Source organism: Temnothorax americanus, unplaced genomic scaffold (genome assembly GCF_048541705.1).
Source record: "Temnothorax americanus isolate GAGA-0224 unplaced genomic scaffold, ASM4854170v1 Scaffold43, whole genome shotgun sequence".
NCBI classification, from domain to species: Eukaryota; Metazoa; Arthropoda; class Insecta; order Hymenoptera; family Formicidae; genus Temnothorax; species Temnothorax americanus.
In genome coordinates, this window is record NW_027509581.1 from 112,501 (window position 1) to 135,822 (window position 23,322).

At 36.2% G+C, this 23,322-nt stretch overlaps 1 protein-coding gene across 6 annotated transcripts in view; it reads right to left on the reverse strand.

Moving 5' to 3' along the window:
• Rhogef2 (Rho guanine nucleotide exchange factor 2) overlaps positions 1-23,322 on the reverse strand; it is a 90,441-nt gene that overhangs the window by 51,815 nt on the left and 15,304 nt on the right. For 5 of the 6 annotated variants that reach the window (XM_077416462.1, XM_077416460.1, XM_077416461.1 and 2 more), the window contains exons 6-15: positions 15,073-15,297; positions 11,220-11,465; positions 10,740-11,021; positions 7,032-7,121; positions 6,838-6,951; positions 6,599-6,697; positions 6,232-6,324; positions 5,800-5,993; positions 5,039-5,328; positions 1,829-2,002 (exon numbers count right to left, since the gene is read on the reverse strand). In XM_077416462.1, the coding sequence (XP_077272588.1) occupies positions 1,829-2,002; positions 5,039-5,328; positions 5,800-5,993; positions 6,232-6,324; positions 6,599-6,697; positions 6,838-6,951; positions 7,032-7,121; positions 10,740-11,021; positions 11,220-11,465; positions 15,073-15,297 (1,807 nt within the window). The remainder of the gene's footprint in view (positions 1-1,828; positions 2,003-5,038; positions 5,329-5,799; positions 5,994-6,231; positions 6,325-6,598; positions 6,698-6,837; positions 6,952-7,031; positions 7,122-10,739; positions 11,022-11,219; positions 11,466-15,072; positions 15,298-23,322) is intronic. The other variant, XM_077416463.1, reaches the window with a different exon arrangement.

A 23,322-nucleotide genomic window follows, 5' to 3' on the forward strand; every position in this document is an offset into this window, starting at 1 on the left:
AATCTTGACATCAATAATGGAGAGAGAGGGGAAAGTTTCGGCAAAATTATTTATAACAAAATTGATTGGATGCACTCAGTGCGCACTAGTGCATATTAAAACTGTTGCACACGCATTGGCAGGAATGGTATCCCGCATCCGCTAGATATAATATACGTAGAGTTCCTCTAGTAAGAGTTAGGACACCGCGTAATGACTCCTGATTGGTCCACCATTAAAAAGGGAGAAATTAGTGGGAGTGAGACAAAGAATAACATCCCATGAAAAGTACGAGTGGGAAGACTGTCTCTCTCGATCGTTCGTATAAGTGTCGAAATACAAAAATAGTCAGTCGGTTAGAAAATTATCGCATAGTTACAATGATAAAATTAACGCATTAGTTGAATTGCTGTATTGTGAGTAGACCGCACTGTAAAATTATAATAAGATTGACACTGGAGATGGTCCTATAATAGACCGAAACGTCTGTAGATTATCTTAATTCAAATATAGAAATAATAACGTAGATTATATCTTAACTCAAATATAAAATTAATAATGTTAACACCTTGTTACGGCTCTATGCTCTATATATTCCAACTAATTAGGAATTTATGTTTAAAATATCGGTATTTATTTGTTTTGGCTTCCTCATAGAGGAAGCTGTGTTAGCAAAGGTTCTGATTTCACACTTAACTCTTTTGGGGACTGCGTAAATAATTATGTACATTCACTAAAAAAATACTAAAAATACTTGTCCACTTAAAAACTAAAACAATATGCAGATTTCGCCAAATTCAATACCAATAACCTTCCTTAAATGATACTTTATCGATAAAAAATATCAGCCCGATATTATAAATATTTGAGATAGCGATTTATTTTTAATTCTATTATATTTTCCAGTCTTTTCTACCCCTATTTCATATATAATTGGTTAAAATTTGGTTGATCAGATCAAGTTTTATAAAGCTTCTATGTATGTACGAATTGTTCGAAATTTCAAATGTGTGTAATACGAGATCTGATTAATCAAATTTTAATGAATTATATATGAAATATAGGGGTAGAAAAAAAACTGGAAAATATAATAAAATTAAAAATAAATCGCTATCTCAAATATTGAGAAAGCGGCAGCGTAAAACACATTTTTCAAAAAAAGGAAAATCTGCATAAAATCTATACCGGTAGACCGATTTCAATAAAATTTGAGGAGGACATACTTTCTATGATACTCTATTTGTGTGCAAAAATTCAAACTGGTATCTAAAAAATTGTAGAAGTAGATGCGTGTACAAAAATCCGTACACACACACACACATACATACACACACACACACACACACACACACACACACACACACACACATACATACATACTTCCGGACATTTTTTACTAATATGATTTTTCGTCATTTTAGAACATTCTAAACCTATTTCCATCAAAATCTCGAAAAAAAAATTTTTCACCATTACAAAGCTTCCTCTATGAGGAAGCAAAATTAATTATTTCATTATTATTTCATAATTCATGATGTATAAATAACTCTTTTACAAAAATCCATAATTCCCAAAACTACCGTGATACCCGTTAATGGCAGGTTCTCGAAATAATTTTGAGATAAAAACTCTTAAATATAAAAAAAAACCGAAGCTATAATTTTTGAATGAGAAATGTTTAAAATTGACAAAATTCTCTTTTGAACCATTAAACAAATGAATTATAATGTTAACTTTTATAATGCTAAAAGCTAAATAATTGAAAGCTTAGTTGTTTGTATCTGTCTTGTAATTAGTATTTAACAGATAAATAATGCAATTTGCATAAAATGTCAAAAGCTGAACTTACGATGCGATATATGATTCTGAGAATGATGATGAGAGGATGGAGGTTTCCTCTCCGGTCGAATACGTTCCATCAATTTACTGATCCTATCATTGCCTCTTTCTTTTCGCATTAAAGGACCAGGACAACTCTCCTCTACTACACGAACACATTGTCGATGTACGCTGAGGGAACAATCTGTCAATCAATTAGCAAATAGTATATTATTAGTTGCATTCAACAGAAAGAGCAGCTTATAAGTGTTTATACATATATGTTTCAAGTGTTATAAAATTATATTATGTATAAAGCATGTGACGTGACATAATCACGTCCCCTGCCCAGACGATAGCTCGACCGGGGGGAACGTCCGGGATGTCGTCTCTGCCGGATCGAGGCAGGGCGACAGCGTTAGAATTCGGTACATTATATTATTTCCGAGGATTTCAGGTATCGAGTAGATGGCCAGGAGAAAATTGTAACGACTTGAGTCGCGCCGTGGGAGTTTACGGGAGGCGTTCTACGTAGGAGTTGGCCGGCGGACGGGTCACGATTGGGCCCATATGCCGACGTTGTTTGGAGCGTCTCGCAGGGCGAGCGCATCAGCCCCGATGTTCGCTGGGATGAAACCTGCCGAATCGCGAAGGAGGGAGATCGCCACGGGGAATTGCCTACCGGTCGACGGAGCCAAGGCCTGGCCAGCCTGGCCGTCGTACGTCGTACACCGACACCAAAGTCGCGGTCAGCCGGACTCGAGAATAGGCTTTTCAAACCTGCCGCCGGCGTGCGAGGAAGCTACAAGGGGCGCCGACGAAAGCGGGAGGCGCTCGGCTCGCATAGGGCTGATCGGCAAGGAGGGCTTGCAAGCACGGCGCGCGCAGGCGCGGGCCCGACGTGATCCCGCCGGGCTAGAGGATCGTCACTGTCGTGTCGGCGTGGCGAGAGACGACATCCCGAGAGGACCGGCAGCCGAGCTTGCGGAATTTGTGAGGCCACTACTTACTCGAGCACCTCGTAACCCACGTTTGAGCACATGTAAGATCGTTCTGACGGCCGGGGCCCTTCCGAGAGCCGCGTAGAGTCGCGGGAAGCATGCTAAGAGAATCGCGTAAGGTGTCGCGAAGTATTTTGTAGCATCGCGTTGGTGCAGATGAGTATTACCGAGCCAGTAATTATTAAATGGAATATTGACGGAGGGCCCGGCCAACAGAGTAATGTGGGATCGCCCTGCCCGAAAAATCGTACGCGGCCGACAGTCACCGTGTGATTCGTTGTAGTTTTCGTCGTGTCTTAGAGTTTCGTGTAATAGCGTTTTGTGTAACCATGGTGCGTAATTTAGCAAGGTATCCTTCGCGCCGAGGTGGACCGTATTGTCGCAGAACGGGGGAGGGATGTTCGCGCAATCACGTCCCGGGGCGTGAGGCACCTGTCTTGGATCTTTGGTGCTTTTCGCGAGAGGCCCGCGTCTAGCCATTTTGGGACCATTCGCGAGACGTCGCGGATGGTTATTCGGTCGTTGGAAAATCGTCGCGCGTAGGTATCGTGTCTTGCGTTCGTGTAATCGCGTATTGTGTATTGCGGTCGTGTAACTGCGTCTTATAAGTTGCGTCCTTAGGCTAATTTCCGCGTTATTATATCTCATAGTCTACGCGTTCCGCAGAAAAATATCCGAGAGACAAATTGTAATTTACCGATTCATTTTAAAGAAACCTGCCCATTTATCCTGAAGTAATCTTCTCTCTAAGATTGTAATTCACCGATTCAGTCTGAAACAACTCGCTGATGTATTCTCGCGTAATCTTTTCTGTCAAATACATTATATTTGTGTTATTGTTACTTGCGTGTGTTAACTGCGCTACGTTCCCTCTCCTCCTCCGACCGCGATTACCCGAAGAAACTCACACCTGAGAGAATTGCGATCTTGTGGATCGTGGTGCGAAGAATCGCACTTGGCGCCCAATATTTCGAGGAATTATTTAGTCGAGCTACCATCTGGGTTTCTGAGAGTCTTGTCGTGATTGATTTGTCGTAAGATCATTAGTGAACAAAGCGACGACGCGCTCCTTCACGGCCGGCGAGACTGTGAGGACATCGTCGTTGTCGTCACAAGCAATAAATATATCACGTATAAATATTATATAATGTAAAAATAAAAATTATATTATGTATAAAATGATAAGTCAAATAAATCAAGTTTTATGATACAAAAAGGAACAAGTTATAATAATAAAAAAAAAAAAAGGAAACTGAACCAATTCTTTGTCTTAGGCCCAGTTCAACAGTGGCCAGTTAGCTTAACCAGTAGTTAACTCTCACTCTCCGTCTCTATCTAACCTTTGAGTTAAAAAGAGACAGAGAGTGAGAGTTAACTACTAGTTAAGCTAACTGGCCACTGTTGAACTGGGCCTTAAAGTTTAAGGGAATCCTATAGTGGCAGTCGTTACCAACATTTAGTTAAATGCATTAAACTTTTAATTGGCTTTACGGAATTGCAAAATTCTTTTACAGAATTAAAGTACGCACAAAAATGTAGGGTGTGTTCCGGTCAATTTTATATCAAAAACAAAAAAAATTAAAAATATGAGCACATAGAGCTGTCACTGACGACAATATTTGCTTAATACAAAAATACTGCAGTTTATATATACAAAATAAGATTCGTACGCCCTAGGGAAAACATTTAAGAACAATATCGCGCAATTAGAACCAAGATTAAAAACCTAGAAAAAAAAGTTTAGTGTATTTAACTTTTATATGTGCAAAGCACATTCAGGTTGATAGGATAAGCAGTATTACGTGTAGCGAGAGATGGCGCAACAAACGAACAAGGACAGATGCCTCTCGTTAGACAAGAACAGATATAGATATATAACATAGAAAACAGGATTAGAAATATTGACATTATCGACATCGAAGAAGTTCGGCCTTCGCTATAGGATCCCCTTAACATCAAATTGTAAATTTACTCATTTATATAACATGTAACATTATTATATAACATATACCAATGTTTCAAAAATTATAATAATTTGTAAAATGTATATTAGTTAATATTAATATTAATATTAATATTATTATTATTTATATTATTAACTACATCTTTTTATTAATTATTAACTTTTTCAGTTAAACTGTTGCCACTTATAGAAATTGATTTTTAAAGAAAAATAGAAAAATTTTTCTATTTTTATTCAAGAAAAGTCTTGGAAATTTTTTATTACACATTTTACATACCACTGCATAAATATCCTTGAGGCCCAATTCCGCCGATAATAAGTTGACAATGATTGCAGTAAGTTATCGTGAAATATTGATGCGCTACAAAATGGTGTCCTCTGATCGTCATCTTACGCGATTTTCCAGTAAGCAGCCGTGCTTTGATGTTGGATTTGTCTTTTGCAACAAAAGTAGGCACTCGATCGATCCATACTGGTCGCAATTGGAAGATCTTTATTAATATAGTAGCTAAACCAGCTGCTGTCGTAAAGAGCCGCAAATCCACATGTTCCTTCTCTATGTCTTCCCTGAAAATTTCCCAAAATTTTTCTGTTCTATCGTCAATATATACATTTCTTATTATCAACTATAGTTATCTCCAATGCCAAGCAATGGCTGCGTATTGCCGAATCTCCGCTAGCTAAGCCGCTAGGTAGCAATTGAATGTGATTCGTTCTTACCTTTGGATCCAAATAATCACACTTATTTGCTACCTAGCGGCTTAGCTAGCGGAGGTTCGGCAAAACGCAGCCAATCACAAAACACAATTCTATGAGGAAACAAAAAGCACTGGTTATTTAAATTAAAATAAAAAAATAATAGAAGAAAACTGTGCATTTACCAAATAGATATCTCACTATTACACTTTAGTTTTATTCAGTTTATTGTCAGACAACACATCAATATTACTGTTGTTACATGTTCCGTTTCAACTACTGTTTATCCTTAATGATACCTTATAAAAGAATTGTTAAAATTTTATGTAAATAAAGTCTTACAGATAAGGTTCCATTTTCGGCAGAAGATACGTCTCAATAATTTTCGTTTCCCGCGCTTTATCGGATATACTCTCATCGAGCGAGATATCGGTTGGACCGAAGATTGTGGCCAGTCCTGCGGTTCTCTTCTGCTGGAAATGCGTCAGCTGTTCGTTCAACTCTTCCTTCGCTCTAGTACGTGCCTTCCAGAATATCTGCATAGAGAAATAATAAAAATTAGTCAAAATATCCGTTGCATTTATCAAATCTGGAAAAAATACGGTTAACACTTATAGCGTCAAAATTATTGCTCGAGATAAAAAGCTTATAGAAATGTTCATTACTCGATATTCCATAAATTTTTTCATTATTGTGCTCTAAAATAAGAATTTTTGAGATACTCTGTATGTTAATTTCTGCCAATAATTTATTTTATTTCATGCTTAAACGTACCTTTCTGAGAATTTCTTCTTTATCAGATTCTTTCAAGAGAACATCATCAATCTCATTTGCGACATTTTCATCCACATTATGCAGACGTAACGGCTAAATAAAAAAAAGTATATCAATTATTATATTTGCATAAAAAAAGATATTAAAAATAACGCTGGAATTTTACAGTATTAATAATATTAATAATATGAACAAGTATTAATAATATTATAATTATATAATCAAATATTAAATGCAAATAAGATACAATATAATTAGGCATTGTAAAAAGAATGTATGATGTATGAAAAATATAATAATCGTGCAAATACAAGAAATTATAAATAATTTATAAAGAATCTTTTATATCATACATTTAATTACTTACCGCACCAGGTACTAGAAAACTAGAGTGAATTTCGTATGCCCACTTCTTCATCTCTTTGGCATTTCCCTCCTTGTACAAATCAGTTATTAAATAAAATAACTGCAAAAATATATATCACATTAATATAAACATATGTAATTTATTAATTTCATATAATTTTCTCGTCGTAAAAAACAGTTGCCTTTAGAACGTACTAATTTAAATAGATATAATAAATAATTATGAATAGTTATACGTACCAAACTAGAAGGATCACTATTAGATAATACGTAATTAATAAATACAGCAAGGTGTGCATGATGTCCCCACAGCCTGGATAAAGATTGAAACGGTCCATGATCTTCCAATTGACCCTAAAGCATTAATTAATAAAACAAAAAACTGTTCAAAGATCTTTGAGAGTATTTCGTACGTAAACTCGTGGGTAACTTACGATTTCTTGATCGCTAACGTCGTCTTCTTCCATTGACATAATTGGCTGTTGGAACGCTGGTAATCCAGGAATGATATCAGTCGCAAGTGCCTGTTATTACGAAAAACTATTATTATGGGAGAAATAAGAAAGATAATAATTGTAATTTTGAATTATTATGATAGATGATACATAAAATTGGTTGTATTAAATATCATATTCATGAAAAAGTTAGAAAGAAAATAGGACGTTTGTGTGTTTGAGTATAATACTTATTGCAACTATAGCAATTGTATAAAATTGCAAAAGCTAATTTATTTTGTCATATAGTGCAAGAAAAAATTCATACAATTTCTTGCATCTGACTCTATAATCCAGTATGGTTTCAATGAGAGTTCGGAGGAGCTTAAGGGGATCCTGGAGCGACGGCAATGATCGATATTTATAAGTGTATCATTTTCTTCGAATTGGTTTTACAGATTTGAAATTCTTTTAAGGGTCGACGGAGTGACGGCCGAACTCAAGTGCACTCAGGTGTAGTTCACGGCTACAAATAGTTTTTTCCAAATTTTAGCCAAGTTAATTAACGAATCTCATTAAACTTATGCTCGTTTTAATCAGTAAGATCAGCCGCAACCCGGTACAGAGCCGGATTTTCCATTTTTTGGCTCTTAAAAATTTATAATAAATAAAATACGGACTCGCAGCGAGTCGCAGCTAAGCCAACCCGGCAGAGGTCTCCACTCTTGCTCCTGTCGACCCTTAAGCCCTTAACACGTTTAAAGTACGTACAGAAATGATGGATGGAGTAGTAAATTGAAGGCTAAAAACTTGAAAAAATTGAAAAAAAAATTATATTTGATACTCCTTGGTGTACTTATAACCTAGAGCTGTCACTTCATGGAAACTTTCGTTTATATACGAATTATATAGCTTACGTGTACAAATCGAGAGTATCTTCACTCATCGGACTAGATCAAAGAACAACGTGGCACCATTGAAACTTAAAAGCCTAATATAAAAGATTTTCACTAATCGCAGATTTTATGCATATACACACACGCAGTGTACATGGCGTTGTAATCTGACAAGAACAGATATCTCGTATAGGCCTGCAATTCACCCTGACATTTGTTACCGAACCGGCAACGACGAAATAACCAGTTCTAACTATGAAATATCGAAAGTACACATCGTGTGTCAAGTAAATAAACAAAAGTTCGCTAAAGTTCGCGCGTCGGAACAATACAAAATGGCGTCTTGAACATAGGAGTTTTCTCGATTTTTTTTCACATTTTTGGCTTGATAAAATTGAAATTATTAGTATCGAATTTTATTCAGAAAAGTGTAAACTTTAAGAATATGCATTATAAAATAGTCAAATATATCATTAATACAGTGAAATTTGGCGAAAAGTCAAATTTTTCGATATTTTTTTATATTTTCTTTAATAAAACACGCCATAACTTATTTGTGGTTAACTTTTCGACAAAAATGTTCAAATGAAAGTTGTAGAGCGTACTTTTTTACATAAGAAACACCTATAATGGTAGATACAATGCTGCCCAAACGTACGTGAAGAAATTTTAATTACGCACGAAGTTGTTGCGTAATGCGATCTGTAATCATATTATACCTAAAACTTTGAATATATTTGCTTTCAAGTAATAAAATAATTATGAACTAACAATTATTGTTATTCTTATTATTAGGACAAGCCGGTCGTCGTATGGTGTCTCACTATCATCATCATCATCATCATCATCATCATCATCATCATCATCATCATCATCATCATTACTTTATAATTATTGCCAGAACTCTTTTAGTTTCAATCATAAATCTACTTACGCACAATACCACGGGAAGGATAAGAGTTGGACTTTAAAAGTGCATTTTTTATTTACTTTTTTTAATTTACTTTTTTGTACTTTTTTATTTACTTTTTTGTTTTTTTATATTTTTCAAGTTTTTTTAATTTTTATGTTTTAATATAATATATTAACGTAAGGAAACTTATTCATCATCCTCACTCTCGTCATTTAAATTATTGCCACATTTTCCAGTACATTTGCAAATTTTACTGCAGGACAAATCAGCAGCACGTCAAGGACATGAAATAAATGTTCTGCAAGAAAAACTTTTTGAACTACGGTTACATATATATTTTTGTAGTAATTGAAAACTTGTAGGACCTTCAAAATAAACGGGAATCAGTTGTCCATTAATTAATTGCCATCCGTACTCTTTTGGATCAAGAATTTCAATGACTGGGAAATGAGCATTTTTCCACACATATACTTGCCACGTACATCTTTTTAAGTGTTGAAGAAAAGTAAGAAATGCACTTAAAAAGATATACGTGGCAAGTATATGTGTTGAAAAATGCTCATTTCCCAGTCATTAAAATTCTTGATCCAAAGGAGTACGGATGGCAATTAATTAATGGACAACTGATTCCTGTTTATTTTAAAAGTGCTACAAGTTTTCAATTACTACAAAAATATATATGTAACTGTAGTTCAAAAAGTTTTTCTTGCAGAACATCTATTTCATGTCCTTGCCGTGCTGCTGCGATTTGTCCTGCAGTAAAATTTGCAAATGTACTGGAAAATGTGGCAATAATTCAAATAACGAGAGTGAAGATGATGAATAAGTTTCTTCGCGTTAATATATTATATTAAAACATAAAAATTAAAAAAAAAACTTAAAAAATAAAAAAAAATAAAAAGTAAAAAAAAGTACAAAAAAGTAAATAAAAAATGCACTTTTAAAGTCCCAACTCTTATCCTTCCCGTAATATTGGGCGTAAGTAGATTTATGATTGAAACTAAAAGAGCTCTGGCAATAATTATAAAATAATAAAGATGATAATAATAATAATAATAATAATAATAATAATAATAGTGAAACATCATACGACGACCGAATTGTCCTTATAGTAAGAATAACAATAACGGTTAGTTTATAATCATTTTACTACTTGAAAGCAAATATATTCAAAGTTTTAGGTATAATATAATTACGGATCGCATTACGCAACAACCTCGTGCGTAATTAAAATTTCTTCACGTACGTTTGGGCAGCATTGTATCTACCATTATAAGTGTTTCTTACGTAAAAAAGTACGCTCTACAACTTTTATTTGAACATTTTTGTCAAAAAAGTTAACCATAAAAAAGTTATGGCGTGTTTTATTAGAAAAAATATAAAAAAATATCGAAAAATTTGACTTTTCGCCAAATTTCACTGTATTAATGATATATTTGACTATTTTATAATGCATATTCTTAAAGTTTACACTTTTCTGAATAAAATTCGATACTAATAATTTCAATTTTATCAAGCCAAAGATGTAAAAAAAATCGAGAAGAATCCTATGTTCAAGATGCCATTTTGTATTGTTCCGACGCGCGAACTTTAGCGAACTTTCGTTTATTTACTTATCACACGATGTACTTTCGATATTTCATAGTTAGAGCTGGTTATCTCGTCGTTGCCGGTTACTCGCATTTTAAAAGGCTTTTGGCGGTTGAGTTGCAGGCCTAGTAGTATCTCGTTGGATAAGTACAGAATGATCAAAATAATCGATATTTTTAATTCCGCTTAGATGAGAGGGCGCTTTCCCGTCGGAGTTTGGCCGTCACTCCAGCATCCCCTTAATGAATTAATAAATTATATACAGTATATTGCTGCTAAATACAAGTTTAAGACAAATAAAATATTTACGTCGTTTAATGTGGACGAGAAAATATCTTGCCCTAAAACGGGGGCAGGATACGGTGGCGGCGGTGTCCCGGGTGGTGTGACATGAGGTAGTTCATTAATATCGATATCATTATGCCTGACATGTCTTGGAGGTAACAAATCATTCATTGATTCAGAGGCGATTAAACGTCTACTGGCTTCCGACGGGGATATTGCCGTTGTTCCCAATTGTTCCGGGCTAGACTTCGTTCGCTGATGTTTATTGAGAACGTTCGAAGCGCTCAAATTGATATCTTGGGAAAACTGAAATATAATTCATTACGGATTATTATAAATGTCATGTATAAAAATGAAAAAGTTATGTTTATATATATGCCTATTCACATAAAAAAATTTTCTGATTTATGTGTGACTTGACAATTATGTATGTACATTTATTGACGACATAAAACAGGTGTAAAGAATATCAATGTAACATTATTAGACCATTAAACTACTTACAGAGTTAGAAATACCCTGATTGACGGTTGAAGGCGTTAAGTGAATCAGCAGATGTCGGTCCAGCTCCGGTGTGACTGTGTTTTGCATGGCAGGTGGAGGTCGGGGAGGCAAAGGCGGCGGAGAAAGACTTTGCATGGATAGGGATTTGCGCGACGGCAATGGAGGTGGCACATCTGTACCACTGCCGTTGTTTGAGGGTGGACAATAACCCGAGGAACACGAGATGTTTGTTACCAATGAGCAAAGCTGTAAGACACAACAAAAAATTGCGGTTATCAAAAAAGCAAAGCTGTAAAACACAATTGTGTTAGCAAAAGTAAGCAAAAGCTTTGGTGCACTCATAAGATAAATCAATTGATATACAGGGATAGTTGGTTATCTCCAATGGAGAGAAAAAATGGAAAATAATTCTAAATGCAAAAATAAGCCTCTCAAATGTGGAATAAAATTTTTCCAATCAAACAAAGAGAAAACGCCGTAATTAATCAGGACTGGATCTTAATTGTCTAAATAATATAATATTAATGTTTGAGTGACTTTTACGTACAACTCTTTGCCCTGGCAAATCACGCGCCGTTACTTTCAGACATAACGCAGTCTTAACCAAAGCCAGAACGATACAATCACATAATTAAATTGATATCAATTTAATTACATTATAATATACACAAGGAAGTTCGGAATAAACGAATATGCGAAAAATACAGGATAAATATATAGGGCATTCAACGTGAAGTTTTCACATTTTCACCCTGACCTACTTCAATAATTTTGACAATTTTTTTCCAAGAAGTATTCTAAAAAAAGAGAAGACACGTATTTTTTGGTTTGGGCCTACGATCAATATTTCCGACAATGTGATTTTTGTAAAAATTGAATTTTTCGGTAACTCTACTTTTTAAGATAGTTCTGTCGGTACACTATCAACTAAAAGTTTCGTCTCCAGTAGATAGGGAAATTCAACCCTAATGCTAAGACTCCATAGACGCGGCAACGCCGTGCGGCAGAGTGCGTTGACCAATCAAATTTTGATTTTGCCGCGAGTCGGCAGGAGACACAGTGGAGACCTCTGTCGGGTTGGCTTAGCTGCGACTTGTTGCGAGTCCGTATTTTATTTATTATAAATTTTTAAGAGCAAAAAAATGCAAAATCGGGCTCTGTAGCTGACTGCATTATTATATAAAAAGTATATAAAAAGAAATTCAAGAATCTATATAACTTATTTTATGAGAAATCTTGTTATTACGAATCCGTAATTCGTAATAAAATAAATTACATAGATTCGTGAATTTTATTTTATATACTCTTTAATTGCAGTCAGCTACAGAGCCCAATTTTGCATTTTTGCTCTTAAAAATTTATAATAAATAAAATACGGAATAAAATGCAGTTTAACGTGCACTTAGTGCATAAAGTGCACCTGAGTGTACCTGAGTTTGCCTGGGTCTCCTGCCATTCAATGCTACCGGAGTGATACTTTTGACTGAATCTGTACATACAGTCCTTTGACTATATAACCATGGACTGCCAGTTGGCTCAGTTGGCTGTTTTTGATGTAAAGAACATCAAACGCGCCCCCACTGCACAAGTGGCGACTCCCGGTACTTCAATGAACTGTGGGCTCAATTTGCTCAGTAGCTCACGCGTAATAGCTAGACTTTCAATCATCCTTGTTATCGAGTTTTATATTTCGAATTCGAAAAGTTTCATAATACGCACCCTGAGAGAGACTCCTAAGGCTCGCTATTTTACCGTTCGTGATTGATTCCGCTATGGTGTTGCACGTCCAATGAAAATAAGGACCAGTCTGTCCAGACTCTTATAAAGGGACTCTAAAGATACCCGAGGCTTAAGGAAGAGGAGAGCACGAGAGGAGAGATTGCAGGCTGGAAACGTGTACGTGTGTACGTGTGTGTATCGTGAATGTGCGAACCGTGTACGTATAATGGCGTTTTCGATTTACTACTCGACCCGACTCGGGTCGCATCAATGGACATGGAATACATACATAGATATGTATGTATTCCACGTCAATGATGCTAGAGTCCTGTATACATGATGCGACCCGAGTCGGTTTGAGTCACAAATCGAAAACGCTATAAGTCTCGTGAGACAAAAGCGCAACCTTGCGGAGCATTAGTATACTACTACTTGGCTCGGCATTCGGTGGCATGTTTTGACAATTTTTTCATGTCAATTCGGCCTCCTATATATCTCAAAGAGTTTAACCCTTTAACCAATATTGATTTTGGTAGAGTAATTGTTCCTCGCTTGCTCTTTTGGAATATTCAATCGCTCCATACGTATAATTAATTTTGTATAATACTTTATGGAAAAATTAACAAATTAAAGGCCGAATGCATTATGCGTTACGCAAAAGTTTGTGCGTTAAAAACGAGCTTGTAAATCACGCCACAAACCCATGTGGCACCTCGTTTCGCGTGGAAAGTGTATGCGTGAACTATTTCGACATATATATTATATTAGTCAATTATAATACTCAAAATAGCTGCTATATTTTCCAAACTTTTTTTGTTAATAACTTTTTAACGAATAACGATCGCCGGCTAAAACCTGAAGGTCACTGAGGAGGGTGACCTTGAAAACATATGTCAAGATCATTAGCGAGTGCGGTATTAATATGCATAATTACCCAGATCATATAAAACTGTGCAAAAATGCAAATTAATTACTTGCTGAAGTAGAAAAACATTTATATTTCTAACAAAATTAATTTCTTGATCTACATTAATTATAGATGACTGTCCGCATTTAATTTAATTGGCGATCAATTTATCAAGTACCACAAAGTAAAAACGCACTTTCTTTGGTTCTTTTCTTTAAAACTATCTACGTACAATCTATTGCAATAACAAAAAATATCACAAAAGTCAATAAACAGTTATAATAAAATTACATCTTGATTGCTTCAATACTTTTCTCGAAAAAAAAATCTTGAAAGACATCCGACCTAACAAAATACATAGAATACCTCTTTAACAATATGAATTATTGTTATTAGAGATATAACATATAACATATATTATATAATCTTTTAGTAAGCACATGTTATCTATAAATATGTTTATTAGAATTATTTAATTTAAAAGTTTAAATTTCTTCATGAACATTGAAAAACTGTGAGCCAACTTGGTTTGTCGGATTCACACAGCACTTTTTTCAGATCAATATCGAGACATTATTAATTTATTCTGTTTATTATACACCGTGTGTCGACCTAGTAATCGGTGCTCCATCTTACAGTTGTTATTGCGATAAATATTACCACAGCCCCAGTGGTCGAATTGGCACGACACCCGCACGATATACGGGAGGTTCCAGGTTCAAACCCTGGCTGGGGTAATATTTTTCGCAATAAAATTTAAAAACTATTTAATTTAGAAATTACATCAACTGACCAAAACCATGGTCAAAATTAATAATATCTCGATATTGATCTGAAAAAAGTGCTGTGTGAATCCGACAAACCAAGTTGGCTCACAGTTTTTCAATGTTCATATCGGAAAGACGTTATATATATTGCCAGTCAGGTCGATTTAAATTACTTTAATTGTTATTCTATATACTGGCGAAACAAATTTATTATTCTGTTTAAATTTCTTCCTCAATTTTGAACTATACAAATTCAGAATTTGATGCCATCTTGGCGACAATTTGATATCAAAGGTGTATTCTGTGTTTGCTGGGTAGTATCTTTTGGTTTCATATACTTAAATTCTCAGATGTGTTAGGTGATAAATAAAAGGTTCTGATAATATGTATGTACCAGATCAATTATTTAAAAAAATGTAGTGTACAAAGAAATATATAAAAAAAGGATAAATATGCAGACCTGTTCGTTCGTTGTGCTAATCGCTGCAAGCTGTTCCTGCAAGGTGCGTACTCTTCTCTCAGCACCCGCCAGCTCTGCTTGCACGGCCGTGACATTGATGTTGCCACTGCCGGTACCAGCTTTTGCCAACTCGCTCCGTAATTTGTCTACATAACTTTGTTCCTTTTCCAACATAAGCTGAAATGTATGAACTCTCTGCGTTTCTAGCTGCCGCTTCTTCTCGAGCTGAAAAAATAAAAGCAATGTTTTTGAGGCTCAACCAGAATTACTTATCATCTTTTTAATTACACATTCGGTAATACAATTCGATAAAAAATAATTTTGTATGTAACTTTCCAGCGTTAAAAATTTTGTTACTAATCTTTGGTACGCAATAAAGAAAAGAAGTTCATAATAAATGACACTATTACGCAACAACACGGCAAGAAATGAAAAATTTTGCACGCTTAGATTAGATACTCGAGGTTACTAAAATGCTACAACTTGCAACATCCTCATTATTCGGTGCTCTAAAAACAAAAGAAAGAAAAAGAAAGAGATATAAGAGAGAAAGAGAAAGCAATATGAATGTATATCGCTTTCTCTTTCTTCCTTATATCCTTTTCTCTCGCAGGATTTTGAAGAAATCGCCTGATGGTCAGTCTCTGATTATAAGGTCTATCTCTAATACGTATAATAATGTTACGTAGCCTTAAAAGCCTGATCTACAATATGCTCTTTAGTTCTTGTTTCGTGTTTTGTCTTTTGTTCTTTGTTTCTTAAATTTTTGTCACATGAAGTTGAGTGGAGCCAAGGAACATCGCCATATAACCTCAACTAACGTCAACGTTACGCTAATGCAGTTCATAGAGCTCACTATCGCTATCACGCTATTGGCTCTATAAACAGTGTTGGTAAGCGTTTGCGTTTATAACCCTAATAGCGTCTTCCCGAACGCACGAGGTTCGGCGTGAGTCGCCATACGAGACGGACGTGTGTCTTGCGCGCTTGGCTTATCTTGTTTTGAGCATTGTTCTTTTTGGTCGTGCGCATAGTAGTGTGTCGATCCAGGGGGTGTTCATAAATATTAATTTTGCCTGCCCCCCTCTCGGAGGGGGAGCAATTATTTATCGCCATCAGAACCTTTAACGGATATGGCGGAACGAAGTGACACGCAGCTCGTGCGTGATAGCCCTCGCACCTCTGACGATAAGATACATATCAATTCAAATAAGAAAATGAGAATTAGTATCTTTGAACAAGAGTTTGAAGCAATCACCAAAGACCTTAAGGAAGAGAAGAATACTTCGGAGACGGATTGGAACCTAGCAAGAAACCGAAGACATCACTCCTCTAAAAAATAGAGGGACGAGAAAGTAAATAGAAGACGTAATGTAGTCTTCAACGCAGGTGATCCTACCCCGAGGATATGGAAGTGGACGTAGGACATGCCGATAATAGTAAAGATGCTCAGGGCCACGAACTTTTGATAAACCAAACGTCCCTGAGCAGTAGTAAGGATAATATTGACGACGTTGCCTGTGCGACGAATCAACGTAGTAATAATGAAAAAACAGCGAGCCGAAGTGGATCACGTGAATAACAATCTGCCCGATACGCTCCCTGACAGGTACATTTATGTTGTATGTGGTACTGAGTTGAAAAAATTTTCAACATGCGACCCCGCTAGAAGCCCAGCAATTTGTTAGGTTCGACGAGGATTTCCGAGGTAAAGCAAAAATCACTTTAAAGCTCCCTCCCGATCAGACCTCTACCAAAAAAGGTAAGAATTTAATTAAAATATGGATGGTTCTCTCGGAACACCAAATTTGTCCAATATCGGTCGTTACGACAAACCATTTTTCGGCTGAGGCAGTTTTTAAAGATTACATTGACGCTAATCATGCCTTGGATAAAATTGAAAAGCTTCCGGATCAAAAAAAATTGAAAACCTTATTAGAACTCGGTCATTTGTAAAGGGTGTTATATCGGATTGGCCCTCGTCGATTCCTGAGCTATTGTCGATAATTCAGGATAGATCCAATCCGGAAATAAGTTGGCGCTGCAAGTTCATATTTTTTAATGAACTATAGCTCAAACGATTGCTCCCTAATTGCTCCCTCAGAATCAACAATTGCTCAGTTTTTAAAATTATTATTTTTTGAAATATTTAATAAAAACAAAAAATTTCTAATTTTTATTGAAAAACATATTTATAATAATTCTATGCAACTAAATCCGGCATAGAACGATTGCTCCTTCATTGCTCCTTATTGCTCCATCATAATTTTAATGATTTATTGCATTTTGAAAATCCCAATAGAGCAAAACGAGAAATAGTTATTATACCGAAAATAAATAGGAAATGTTGACTAAACTCTTTGAGATATAGTTATGAACAATAGAGCTATTATATTACGTTTGAATATTTCCGCCAATGGCTGCCGAGCCATAGTTACAATAGGCGGCCGATAGTGACGGCAGCGGCGTTACTTGTGAAATGATCTATTTGTTAATTATTCAATAAAAATGCAATAAATCATTAAAATTATGATAGAGCAATAAGGAGCAATGAAGGAGCAATCGTTCTATGCCGGATTTAGTTGCATAGAGTTATTATAAATATGTTTTTCAATAAAAATTAGAAATTTTTCATTTTTATTAAATATCTCAAAAAATAATAATTTGAAAAAAAAAGCAATTGTTGATTCTGAGGGAGCAATTAGGGAGCAATCGTTTGAGCTATAGTTCATAAAAAAAATATGAACTTGCAGCGCCAACTTATTTCCGGTAACATTATCAAGCTTGAACGTATGTACCGACGTAAATGGGATAATGTGGATAAGAAATCGGTCTTATCGGGGACGGATAATATCATTATTACACTAAAAAAAGAGAGTACCCGTGATTTAAAATTTTTTACCAACGGTGTTGGTCTTAAGGGGCGAGTCAGATAAATCCAGTCGTAATTATTATAAACAGTCTGATTTGCGTGCTGGCGAAATCTTGAAGAAAAAAAGAGGTATTCTCGTGTCCGCTGCCCGAAACGGGGCCGCTTGGTCACGGGCTATGAGTGGCGGGGCTATTGCGGACGAGGCGGGTGAAGAGCCGAGCTCCGCTCGCACTGATTCTGCGCGGTCTAACGACTGGATTCTCGTCAAGGAGGCAATCGCTGGAATTTTGCAATTGTTACAAAGAATCCCGGAGACCCGGGATCTTTTATTAAACGTTATTGACGGTACGAATGACTACGGTCGGACAAAGTCTCTTTCTTTCATCTAATGATACTAAAGATTATAGAAAAAGCGTATCAAGAGTCCGCGAAAAAGAGGGAATGGAGAGACGTAATATGGATGATAGGTTTAACGATTCTTTAAGGGGCTTTCTCGAGATGAGAAGTAATGAAAGGTCTCACACACCTCTCTTTGTATTAAATTTCAAGCTTTTACTCTGGAATTGTCGTGGCTATAAAAGCAATAAGAACGAGCTTTCCAAGCATATATTGGACTATGATATCATTGTCCTTACGGAAACCAAATGTTCTGGCAATAACCGAGTGTACTTTTCAGGATACAAAACTCTGCACAGCCAAAATCTGCTAGGAAGCGGTGGAGTTACGGTGTCGATTCGGTCTCACATTGAGTTTAAAATTATGCGTAACACTAACATCCTTCCTTTTGGTTATGATACAGTGGGTATCAGAACAAAAAATTTTAACCGCAACTTGAACATTATAGTGGTATACAGACATTTACAGGAATCTATCGTCCCGCGAAATCTCCGGCCTTTGTGCGATTTGGCTGGAAACAGCGAGGACACCATTATCCTGGGTGACCTGAACGCCCATAATACTGTTTAAAATTGTGATTTTACCAATGGTAATGGTGAGATATTGTTCAATACTATGAACGATAAAAAATTTTTTTGTGTCAATGTCGACACGAAGTCCAGAGAGGGCTTTCGTGGTCTGCGAGATTCCAACCTGGATCTATTATTTGGAACCGATGGTGTCATAAATAGAATTGACTATCAGCAGCTGGAGAAAACTTGGGGCAGCAATCACTACCCTATTTCTTTTTCATTTAATTATCAGGAGCAGATTTACAAAAAAGTTACAAACAGAATTACTTAGGGGAAAAAAAGGATCTGGTCACAGTTTCGCGTCTTGGTGGATGGAGATATTAGAGCCAATTTGCTCCCGCATATTGAGTTGTTCAAGGAAGACCTAAATAAATATTATAATCGTTTTATTGGTATTTTGAGAGGCGCGGTGGACCGTGCCTCTGGTAGACGACGCGACGAGAACAAAGACGGTTGCCCTGTTGACCCCAACAAGCGAAAAAGACACAGATGGTGGGATGGGGAATGCGACCGTGCCAACCAAGATAGAAAACTTGCTTTCACGGCATTTAAGAAAAGTAAAAGCTTACACTCATGGGTGGAATACAGAAGATTGTGCGCTCTAGCCAGGAAGACGTAAAAAAGGAAATTTTGAAAATTTCTGCAAGAAAATTAACAGGTTTACAAGTTTGAGTTACGTGTGGAATACCATGAGAATTTTGAAAAATGCCAGAAAAAATGTAAAGTAGAATAAATGGCAAACAAATAATAAAGAGGAGGAAATTAAAAGGGAAATCGACAAGCTTGCTCCTCCATGCGTAAGTACGGAGCCAGTATATGACTTTGGAGCTATATGAAAATGCCGCTCTCGAGTCTTCGTTTTAGCGATCTGAGCTGGATAAGGCCATCGACATGGTAAGAAGGAATTCTGCCTCTGGACTGGATGATATGGAGTACAGAATGATTAGAGAGCTTCCAGAGATTGGTCGCATATGCTTGCTTGAACTGTTTAACATTGTCTGGTCTACAGGTACTTTGCCGGCTGATTGGTTGCAGTACCAGGTTGTATTCATTGACAAGGTTGGTCGAGAGAAGGTTCACCCAATCTCTCTGTCGCCATGCATGGGCAAATTAATGAAACGTATGATCAACGAGACTGTTCTGGTAGGCGGAAAAGAATAAATTCAACAAAACTCAAAATGGTTTCAGGAGAGATAGATCATGCGTTGACAGTTTGGTCAAAATTACTTCGGTCATCCGAGCATCTATGTGCGTAGGTAAATATACTTTGGCGGCTTTTTTGGATGTTTCGTCAGCGTACGATAACGTGGATTACCGCATCATGGTGGACAAATTGAAGGCACTCAATTGCCCTGCAGGTATAATTAAATTTATCAATAAATGGCTTTACCTGAGAACAGTACAATTCACGAGAATTTGTTGATCGTCTTGTCTTCAAAAAGCTCCCGCAGGGTGCCGTTCTGAGTCCAGCAATTATTCTCTATTCACTGAAGGTTTGTGTTCTGATTTACCAGAGGGTGTGGAAGCCATAGAGTTTGCTGATGACATTGAACTGTATGTATCCGGCCCTAATCGGCGGCGTAATTAGCTTCTCCTTCAACGTGCAGTTAATCAGATCGCCGAAAAATTGAGTAAGGTCGGTCTGGATATTGAACCGAAAAAGACGGTTCTTGTAGAATTCTCAAAATGCGGCGGCTTGGACAGAACTCTGAGTATGCAGGTTCAGAATTGTGTAGTATTCAACAGCAGAATTGTGTAGTATTCAACAGCAAGGAGAGAAAATTCCTTGGAATCTGGCTGGATAACGGCCTCATGTTTTATCGCCAGATTCAAGAAGTGAGAGAAAAGGTTAATAGAGCAAATTCCATTTTGAAATATTTGTGTAAGGTTTCGAAGGGCATAAAGGTTAACACGGCTCTTATGTTATACAAGAGTCTGGTGAGATCTGTAACTGATTACGGCAATTTGGTATATTATCCCAGGGAAAGTGCTTATCAGCTCAAGCTGGAAAGAACTCAATATATGGGTATTCGCACGGCTTTGGGACACAAAAACAGCACCCTTAATAATGTTATCGTCGCGGAACCCAAGGTGAGACTGATTAAAGATCGGGCCGAGATGCTTGCTAAGAATTTCGTCGGCAAGACTATTGGATACAACGACATTGACTTGTGTCACAAGCTGCAACGACTCTACGAACGGGGAAACTTCGCCCCTTATCGTCAGCCAACGCGTAAAAATTGTCCCTACTGTCTCTTGTTTGGAAGAAATACATCCCATTCAGGGTAGAAATAGGTCAACCTAGAAAATTGAGATTTTTCAAGAGTCTTTCGATGCACACACATACAAGGCTGTAGTTGACACCTCAATTGGAGAATTTAGAAAGACTAATAACAAGTACTCTGACGAGGCACTCATTCGTGATGTAATTTATAAATATGAATTAAGACCGTCGGAGATTATTTTTACAGACGGGTCATATGATGAGTCAAATTGCGCTACTGGCGGTATTATCGTTATTAGTGACCAAGAAATCGCATATAAGAGGCTTCCTAAAGTGTGTTCATCCTTCACCGCTAAGGCGCTCGCCATTAAGTTCTCTTTGGAATTGATGGTCCTTCAGAGGGACCACAGAGACAGACATATTATAATTTTGTCTGACTGTAAGTCGGCTCTTGAGGCTATACGCAACAATCATTTGAATGTACATAAGAATCACTACATTACGGAGGCTAGACTTCATTTGTATAGTTTGGAGAGGAACTGCGATAGAAGAGTCGTACTCGTCTGGATCCCGGCTCACGTTGGTATCGCTGGGAATGAAATGGCCGATGGTCTTGCTAAAGAGGCTGCGCGTGAGAAGGCTGACTCTGGAATCGAGGTGCCCGTCGGGGACCTGATGGCATATCCCAGGAAAGAGACATGGGACTCTACTCAGGAATCACCAATCAAAAATTCCGAATATAAAAGTATCTTCTATTTTGAGAATTTCTACGACAAACAGGCACTGAGGCCTTGGTTATGTAAAATTAACGCTGAGAGATATTTCGTGACTCTTATCAATAGATTGAGAGCCAACCATTACAACCTCGAAGTTTCCTTAAAAAGAAAGGGCTATGTGGATGAAGAAAAGTGCGAATGTGGCTACGAGCGTGAGGATTTGGATCACATTTTGTAACAATGTAGTAGATATGATGATTTGAGGGTGAATATGGATGAAGAGCTCAAAACGGAGGGATATGTTGCGAAGATAGATATACACAATCTTATTAAGAGAAGAGATTGGAATATTATATATATAGTTTTTAAATGTTTAAAAAAGATCGACAAAGTTATATAAGGTGTTGTGTATCAAGTTTCGAGTTGTGTATTTTGGGCTTAATTTTGTGTCAGTTTACCCAATCGGGTATAAGGCACCGTAATCTCCCTCACCCGAGGAAACTTTCAAACCCCCCCCTCCTCCCCAAACGCACCTATTGACAAATTCTGCCAATTGTCGGTAAAATAGTGCATAGAGAGGCAGAGAAGCAAAAAGCAAAGAGCAGGAAACAGAAAGCAAAAAGCACATTGTAGATTAGCCTTTCTTTAGAAGTATATACAGCAAACACTTGGCTGCTTTTTTGATAATCACTTTCTTTTATAACGAGTTAAATTCTAATTACTTTAAAACATTCTTATCTATAATTTTCAAGAAATAATTTTTTCAGATAATTAGTTGTAGAGATTATCTCAGTCTGCTCTTCGTAAAAAAGACCAACTCGAAAAATCCTGTAAAAAATATTATCAGCCAACGATACTTAGTAACTAAAAAATTTTTTCCAACGCCACTTTCTTCTTCAAATAAGCGGCATTTTCGAAAAAAATAAGTTAAACGCACTGCAAATTGCAATGATTAAAAATTATTTTTCAGTCGGATCTTTTTGACATTCAAGTCGAGTAGTTTCACATACAAGTATTTTCCGTGTTGCAAAAATGCATATATATAAGAATGGAAAAATATAAATTATATATATTTTTAAATATGTCCACTATCCGCACACTATTGCTTTTAAGAATTTTAGAACTTTTTTATACATAGTTTAATTTATTTTTAAATAAGTTTTAATTTTGTTATTAAAAAATTATAGAATTCTTAGAAATAATAGTAAATGGCACAGTCATTTAAAAAAATAAATTTCCAAAAAATATAGAATATAAGTATATTCTACATTTAAAGTTTAAGGGATTCACTCAAAAATAAAAAATAGACAATTTTTGTGATTTTTTTCTCATAAACATAAAATCTAGAAACTTGTAATTTTGTATATGTATTTGTTACTATGTTATTATTTTCAATTCTATCACGTTTAATATAAAAATAACTAATATTTATTAAATATTAAATTCTAAATTATGCGGTTCTTATGTGAA